This window comes from Sorex araneus, chromosome 2 (genome assembly GCF_027595985.1).
Source record: "Sorex araneus isolate mSorAra2 chromosome 2, mSorAra2.pri, whole genome shotgun sequence".
Taxonomy (NCBI): domain Eukaryota; kingdom Metazoa; phylum Chordata; class Mammalia; order Eulipotyphla; family Soricidae; genus Sorex; species Sorex araneus.
In genome coordinates this window covers 220561444-220570629 of record NC_073303.1, presented here as the reverse complement: position 1 = coordinate 220570629, position 9186 = coordinate 220561444, and the positions used below count along the sequence as shown (strand labels likewise).

Here is a 9186-nt window from a genome sequence, read left to right as displayed (position 1 = left end):
AACATTTTGTTTCATAATTAATAATGAGGAAATAAAAAAAAACACGAAACCAATATTTCTTATGGAAGATCAGAGATGGCAGTTAAAATTTTTGTAACATAAGTAAAGATCCTTTACAATGTGACTTAATAAAAATCACTTATATTTTTTAAAAAATAGCTAAGACACTACCATAATTTTCTGATTATGGAAATAGGAATACAGAAGAATTACTGTGCATATATAATATCAAGGGAATAAGGAAAAGACAACTCAATGTATAGAGTACATTTAATATATCATTTTGATGAGAAAAAAAATCTAATCAAAAGTCAAAAGCATAGGTTTAATTATGTGACTTTTTTTAACTTTACCCTGGTAATAGAAGAATTTGAGTGAATGAAATTACACTTTCCTTACTCCCAACGAATATAAAATTCTCAGATTAATCTAATAATTTGTATCGCATAATTTTAAAGAAAAAAAATAATTGAGTAGAGCTTGTCAAATTATATTTTTCAAATAATAGAACCTAATAGTAATCTCTAAACAATTTCAGATGCAGATTGAAAATCATCGGTAATGAAAAACTATACAATAACAACATTTGTGCTACTGGGACTAACAGATGATCCTGAACTGCAAATTCCAATTTTTTTCTTTTTATTCCTCACCTACATAATGAGTGTAACTGGGAATCTGACCATCATCGTGCTCACTTTTGTGGATCCTTACCTGAAAACCCCCATGTACTATTTTTTACAAAATTTCTCCTTATTAGAGATCTCCTTCACAACAGCCTGTATTCCGAGATACTTGTATAGCATAGCAACAGGTGACAGAGTCATTACCTATAATGCTTGTATCATTGAAATGGTTTTTACTGACCTCTTTGCAGTAACAGAATTTTATCTTCTGGCTGCCATGTCCTATGACCGCTATGTGGCCATCTGCAAACCCCTGCATTATGTGACCATCATGAGCCGTAGAATCTGTAGGAGTCTTGTTTTTAGCTGTTGGTTGGCAGGAATGTTGGTCATAAGTGCCCCCCTTGTTCTGGTATTAAAGCTTAAATTCTGTGACTCAAATGTCATTGACCATTTTCTCTGTGATGCTTCTCCCTTCCTAAAGATATCATGCTCAAACACATGGCTCATAGAAACAACTGTTTTAGTTTGTGCAGTGGTGACCCTCTTATTGACCCTTATGTGTGTCGTTTTGTCTTATACTTATATTATCAAGACAATATTAAGATTTCCATCTGCCCAGCAAAGAAAAAAGGCCTTTCTACCTGTTCTTCCCATATGATTGTGGTTTCCCTCACCTATGGCAGTTGTATCTTCATCTACATGAATCCTACAGCAAAGGACAATGTGACAATTAATAAGGTGGTTTCATTGCTCATTTCTTCCATTTCACCTATGCTAAATCCATTTATTTATACGCTTAGAAATAAGCAAGTGAAGAAAGCCTTCAATGACACAATAAAAAGAATTGCACCATTATTGAAAAGGGAAAATAGCAGTCATAAGTAAAGATGAATGACTATTAAATCTTGCATTGAAGCTTATACTGCACCTTTAAACATAAATATTGTTCTATTTCTAAACTCCTACTTAGATTTATTTATGCTATGACCTTAGTTAGCTCATTCTTTTACTTTGGTTTTTACTTCATTTCTTACACTGCAAGAATAATGAACATGTCTCAACAAAGAGTATGATCAGTAAGTAATCTCACAAATTCTTTCATAGATAAGTATAATCCCATGAAATTAAACTTACTGATATAGAAAAACTATTCTAGAGTATTGCATAAAACTGCTGATTACTGATTCAACTATGCATAAAATATTAAGATAGGTAGAAATTGAAATATGCTTAAAAACATTGAAAGAATATGAGATTATTGTGTAACAATACAAAAAGCAACTTAAGGAAAGAGAACGCTAATTTTAATTTTCTAGGTAAATGTATTTAAAGTGCAAAGATAACCTGGAAAATATCTTTCAAATATTCTTCTAAATATGCAGCTGAACAGAGCAGAGAGTACCACGGGTAGGGTGTTTGCCTCGCACACTGCCATCCTGCGTTCGATCCTCAGGACCAGATATGGTTGCCCTGGTCTTGCTAGGAGTGACCACAGCACATAACCAGAAGTACTCAGGTATGAATACTAAGGTACTCAGGTCCTGAGTACCACCAGGTGTGGCCCCAAAACAAAACAAAAAGCAACAACTATATGACTAAGAGTAAAAGTTAACATGTGATGAGTTACAAAATTTTAGAGATACATAAAAAGTCATAAATGAAGAAAGATCATGTACTCTATGACCAATAGATTCCCAGTAAAGCAAAGAATAAAGGGCAGAAACGACTAGTTTCCAAATTACAGGTTACAGGGGTTTGGGTTTGCATTTCCATAGTAAGCCAGGAAGATGTGTCATGATCCAGTGAATGAAAGCACAGGAAAATGATAGAATAAATCAAAATTCAGCATTATAAGTGTGAATTCCTTTGGGGAGGAGGAACTGCCCCCTTTCATAAAAGAAGGTTTTCTGTCTTCTGGGATTATCATTCAAGTGGTAGGAGGCATTTTGATGTTCCACTGCTGAAAAGCAAGTTTTACAATTCAGATCATATTAAAAAAATCTTCTAATACAGCAAAGAAATAATTTGTATGCCAAATGTACCTCATTGAAAGCTGGACTGTAGCACTGTCATCCCACTGTTCATGGATTTGCTCAAGCCGCCAACAGTAATGTCTCCATTGTGAGACTTGTTACTGTTTTTGGCATATCAATTACAACATGGCTAGCTTGCCAGGCTCTGCCGTGTGTGCGAGATACTCTCGGTAACATGCCAGGCTCTCCAAGAGGGACAGAGGAATCAAACCCGGAGTGGCCACATGCAAGGCAAACGCCCTACCCGTTGTGCATTGGAAGTTGATAAATATATATACTATGAAACAAATGTGCTTCAAAATAGTTTATATAATTCTAACAAAAACTTAGAAAAATTAAACAGCTACTCACCTAAAATTTGTTATCTTTCAAAAATAAATATTTTTTTGAAAACTATACTCATTATGAATTTTTTTAACCCTAGGTGCTTGCTTAGCACAGACTCATCACTGTATCACTGTATCACTGTCATCCTATTGTTCATTGATTTGCTCGATCGAGCACCAGTGATGTTTCCATTCGTCCCACCCTGAGACTTTAGCAGCCTCTCCTTACTCCTCTTTCCCAATGATTGGAGGCTCTTTCAGGATCAGGGGATTGAGACCTGTTATTATTACTGTATTTGGCATATCAAATATGCCACGGGGAGTTTGCCAGGCTCTTTTGTGTGCACAGACTCATAAGTGTCTTTATCCCAGGAATGCCTATGTTCTCCTGAGCACTGTCAGAAGAGATCCCTCAGCATATAACCATGTATAAACCCTGAGCACCATTAGGTTTGGTTCAAAAACAAAATAAACTTCTAATTTGGTGCAGTAGAATATCATAGCTTATTACATCAATACCATAAATTTTAATACTATGGTAATTATGTTACCTAAACGACATATATTTAATACAAAAATAAAACAAAGAAAACCCTGGATATGTGATTCAAGTGTCAAAGCAAAGCATATGTGAGCATCTGGGTCTATTCCTAGTACCACACCCTAGGGGACAGGAGGCACACCTCTGACATTGCCTCTAGGAGCCGTAGCAATTTTCCTTGGAAGGAAAAGAAGTGGCGCCTCAGCAATTTCAAACTGGGAGACTCCCATAATAATAACAAACACACAAATAATTATACAACCCACAAGATAGATTTTATAAATAACAGTAGATTAATTTTTAAGAGATATCTAAAAGTTGATTTTTTTATTTTTAAGGTAATTGATATAAATCAGACACTTTAATTACTATAGAAAGAAAAATTAAAAGATAAATCAAGTTATTTGAACTTATATTGCTAAAACTCGGCAAATCAGAATAACTTGATTTTTGTCTAAATATTTGAACCATCCCCGCCAAAATGCTGATTAACACATAATAAGATAAAAATTTTAAACAAATTCCCTGAGAGAGATAGGTAGACCAGCTTAAATGGAAACCAACAAAACAGTTAAGATCATATTATGGAGCCAAAGGATACCTCATTGGTAGAGCATGAGAGCATAAAAGCATAAATGCAATCACCATCACCACCACGATGACTGGGGGCCAGGACTGCCATTTGCCATCTCTAACTCCACAATGAAGTATGCAACTCCCACTGAGTACTACAACTAAGTGTGCAAGGATTAATACCAAAGAAAAAGATAAGAGAACCACAAGCCACTGTGTGACTCTGCATCATAAAACAACAAAAAATAAGAAAACAATACATGAAATAAAATAATTGTATGCTACTCAAGGACTGGAGCAATAGCACAGTGGATAGGGGATTTGCCTTGCACATGGCCGACCCAGGTTCGATTCCTCCATTCCTCTCAGAGAGCCCTGCAAGCTACCAAGAGTATCCTGCCTGCACGGCAGAGCCTGACAAGTTCCTTGTGGCATGTTTGATATGCCAAAAACAGTAACAAGTCTCACAATGGAGATATTACTGGTGCCCGCTCAAGCAAATTGATGAACAACGGGATGACGGTGCTACAGCGCTCCAGTGCTATGCTACTCAAAATATATTTAATTTATACACATGTAGATAGAAGATTGATTAAATACATGACTGTGATGATAAAGATGCAGATCAATGAAAGATACAAAGAAACATACAAATATAGAATATATACATATATTCAAATATATAAAATATAGCTCTTTTTGTGGTATCAACAAATTAAGCAAAGGACAATGAATGTATGTTTTGATTAGTACAGCAAACTAGCACTGGATAAAAATTACTAATGACTTCTTCTTTTTTTTTTTTTGCCTTTTGGGTCACACCTGGTGGTGCACAAGGGTTACTCCTGACTCTGCACTCAGGAATCACCCCTGGCGGTGCTCAGGGGACCATATGGGATGCTGGGAATCAAACCCAGGTCGGCCGTATGCAAGGCAAACACCCTACCCGCTGTGCTATCACTCCAGCCCCACTAATGACTTCTGAAATAGTTAAATTATAATGAGAATAAGATGAACTAATAAAATAAGCTAAAACTTTCTCATGTAACATAATGAGTACAATTATAGACAGTAAAATGACTATACCAATCTTGAATAAAATAACAAAAATATATAAGGATGCTCAGTTGCATCATTGATACCGAACATCTGTTATCATATTTAACAGAGTCACAAAATAAATAATAATTGGATCATCAAAGTACAGTTATAAAACTACAAGAGTTATGTAGTTATGAAGCCACATTTTTCTAGTTTTTACATGTTTTACAAGTTTTGAAAATGCCTCACAATAACAAGTGTCTCAGTATCATGCATATTTTAATCAATAGCAGAATATTAAAAAAGCATTATAGTTTGTGAAATAACACAGTGAAATATGTCATTTAAGAGTTAAATTAAGGAAATTAGAGCATTTCATGAAAATAATTTATTAAGAACTGTGGTATTTATGAGTGACAAAAGAAATCTCATCCTGAAATTAAAGCCTATCAATTTTAAAATGTCATGGAGTTATTAAACATGCATATTAGTGCACTAGCATAATTATTGCAAAGAATTCTGAGATAATTTAAAAAACAAAGTTTAATGAAGTTAATATTCAAAGAGGTCTTTGGCTGCCGGGGCTCTGGGCTCTTCTGCTGATAGCCAAAGACCCAGCCACAGCCGTGCTCAAGGCCCTTCTCCACACCTTCAGACGAGCCTTCCGCATGAAGGAATTGGCAGAGGAACCCAGGTGTGCTGGACCCGGGGCTGAGATCTCTAACACTGCTCGGATCGGAACTGGGCCTCCCCAACCCAGATCCCCCATTTTCCAGTAGCTAAGTGGTCACACCCACAAACTGCCCCCAGAGTTCTGTAATCCCATTAACAGCCAACATCCAGAGACTATAACAAAGGTCCTGGAAGCTTTCTTATTGTCTAATTCTCCCTCTAGAAGAACCCAGCAAGCTACAGAGAGTGTCCTACCCACACAACAGAGCCTGGCAAACTCCCTGTGATGTATTCGATATACCAAAACCCATAACAATGATGGGGCTCATTCCCCTGAGCCTGAAAGAGCCTCCAATGTGGCACTGTTGGGAAGGACAAGTAAAGAGAGGCTGCTAAAGTCTCAGGGCTAGGACGAATGGGTACATTACTGGCACCCGCACGAGCAAATCGATGAACAATGGGATGACAGTGATACAGTGACAGTGAATAGTCAAAGAGACTGTTTAATATAAATTAAACAGTTTTTGCAAAGGAAACCTGGGCCAAGGAACCAAGTAAATAGTTTAGGCTCATATACACAAAGCTCAAGTTTCGACCCTCAGCACCACATGGTCTCCCAGGCAAAACTGAGTGTGACCATGACAGCCCGCAGCACCACTGAGGGGAACACAGTCACACACATGGTCTCACCACTGAACTGTCCAGCCTGAGAGATTGCTAAGGGGAGTGGCCCCAGGTTACCCAAGCACTGTTTGGGAAGCTGAAATACAGAAAGAAATTAAATATCAAACATGGACAAAAACTCTAATATGTGTATATGTTTATACTTACACATAGATCAGAAAGAGATTTAGATGCTACGTATGTCAAAACACTTTTATTGTTACAGAGGCTCACAGCAGAGGCAGTCATGAGAGGACAATAATTTGAGGTGTATTTAGACGTATTCGCCATTATTGCATTTCTTGAGTGGAAAGGGCCATGAGTGGAAATTAATTTTACAAAAACTATGATATACTCCTATTGAGGTAATGAGAGTTCTTACTGTGTAGTTCTTGTTATGTTTGTAATTTCTTGCCAGATATACGATTTACATATAAAAATTGCCATTCAATGGCTAGATTTTTTTATCGTATTGAGTTTTTGCTTTGCAAAATAGAAGCAAAACATTTCTGATATAGTCTTATTGTTTGTGCTTGTGTGTTAACTTTGCTTTTTTAGTCAAATCTAAAAGACATCACAAGACAATATCTAGGGAAACTATATAAATGTCTTTAATCCATTTTGAATTAATTTTTGTTGGTTCTTATTTGGGGACCACATATATGAGGGCTTACTGCTGATTCTACTCTAGAGACCACTTACTGCAGTGTTTGGGGGTGATATGTGGTGCAGGATCAAAACTAGTTGACCTCCTGCAAGGAAAGTGCCTTAGCCCCTGTATAAACTCACTGGTCCTGAATTAATTTTTGTATGATATAAATTAGTGGTCTTGTTTTAATTTTCTGCCTAAGGCTATCCACTTTTCCCAGAAACATTTATTTTTGTATAAACATTTCTTATGCATGCCCTAATTGTTGTATCTTTGCCTTGTTTGATCATAATTACAAAAAATATATATATGTAGCATCATAATCTAAATAACTTGAATAGTGACTCAAATTGTGATTACATGTACCCAATCATGACTATTCAGGAAACTTCTCTAAACTACTGTCTGATGGGTGAGGCCCCCTCTGGAGTGTCTGCTAAGTGTTGGCCAGGGTTAGAAGCTCCCATTGCTTTCTCAGGAATGGCTTCTGTCAGTGTGGTCTATGATTAATTATACCCTGTGTCTTATATACTGTAAGCTCCTACTGAACCTTTGTGGATGAGACATGGTAAAACTGAGTATACATGGTAAAACTGATATTGACAAATGCAAAAATTCCCCCATCACTGTGGAGATCAATCTGCTGATTGGCTAATGACTGGGTATACATAACCACAAGTCCCCATCAGTGCCAAAGTCAGCAAAACTGTGGCAACATCCATTGCCAGACACCAGTAACAGTGAGCCCTGTGCCAGACCCCAGGCCAGATTGTAAAAAACTAAGGCACGCCGACGGGCGAGTGCACTCCAGGGCTCTCTGGGCAGCTCTGTCTCACCACCCACGTTCGGTGCTCTGGAACCGCTGTGTGTGCTGTCGGTCGAGGGCAGGCGATGGAAAGAAGAAGGCCAAACTGGTTGCTCGATTAGTTTATTTCATTCTCTCTCTCTCTGCTTCTCTCCCAGTCCTGGATCTGTGGATCTGGCCCCCCACCCACTCTTACAGCCTAGTTAAATCTCCCCAGCACGAGAGGGTTGGGGTGTACACATAGGTGTGGTCACCATCAATAGGGTTAAGGTTCCTTTCCCTTAGGGGATGCTTCTCCTAGGACTTAATTCTTTCAGCAGGAGGATCCACCCAAGGGCGGAGTCCCATGAGTGTGTTTCTCTTCTCCTCAGCCAGCAAACATATAAGAATTCATAATATTAATCATTTTGTATGGACACAATAAGAGATGCATTAAAGCTTATAGAATTGCTCTCCTGGGGCCATCTTGATCTCAGACTACAGTGCTCAGGCCAGATCAGTCTTTCCTATCCCTAGCAGGGTCCTAGTCTCATCATTACTTTTGGATCATGACAGCATTTGTCTATGATCAAGCTCTTAACTTATAGTTAAGAATTAGGCACTTTGGCCAGGCCCATCTCGATGACAGGGTAGCACATAACTCACTGCTTGCTCTGGATCCATCCCGTCCCTCGTAGGGACCCTGATTTTGGGGTGCTAGGAACTGAAGGCAACTGAGGCTTAAGTGGAGAAAGCAGATGCCCGGGAGGGAATAATATTCGAGGCCAATTAAATCCCAAGTTACAAAAGCATAAAAAAGTCTTCTTGTGTCCATACAAAAAGGACATTGCTTTAAAGTAAATTATTCAAAAGGCACAAGAAGAGGAGAAAGGCAATATTAACTTATATCATATAAATTCAGTATCCTAGGAAGGTCTGACTTTACAAATTAGCAGAGTCAGATTAAGGGAAAGCCGCGGATTAACTGTTTTAGGAAAGAGAGCATAGAGAAGTGATTATAGCTAAACAAAGGGATGGGACACCTTGATGGGTGAGACTGGGGTAAGCCTAAACTCTGGGAAACACCAGGACAAGCTACTCATGGCAAGCGGGGAGAGGACAAAGTAATGTCATCCTACACCAGATAGCATTCAGTGAAAAAGCAGCTATACACTGCACTGTAGCACTGTTGTTCTGTTGTTCATCAATTTGCTCGAGAGGGGACCAGTAACGTCTCCAGTGTGAGATGACTTGTTACTGTAATAACATTTAATT

At 37.9% G+C, this 9186-nt stretch overlaps 1 protein-coding gene across 1 annotated transcript; it reads left to right on the top strand.

Moving 5' to 3' along the window:
- Window positions 1–561: 561 nt before the first annotated feature.
- Window positions 562–1514, top strand: LOC101540605 (olfactory receptor 6C2-like). Its single transcript, XM_004601899.2, is given in 2 exon segments — window positions 562–1264; window positions 1267–1514. Coding segments are annotated over 2 exon segments (951 nt in total).
- The last annotated feature ends 7672 nt before the right edge of the window (window positions 1515–9186 follow it).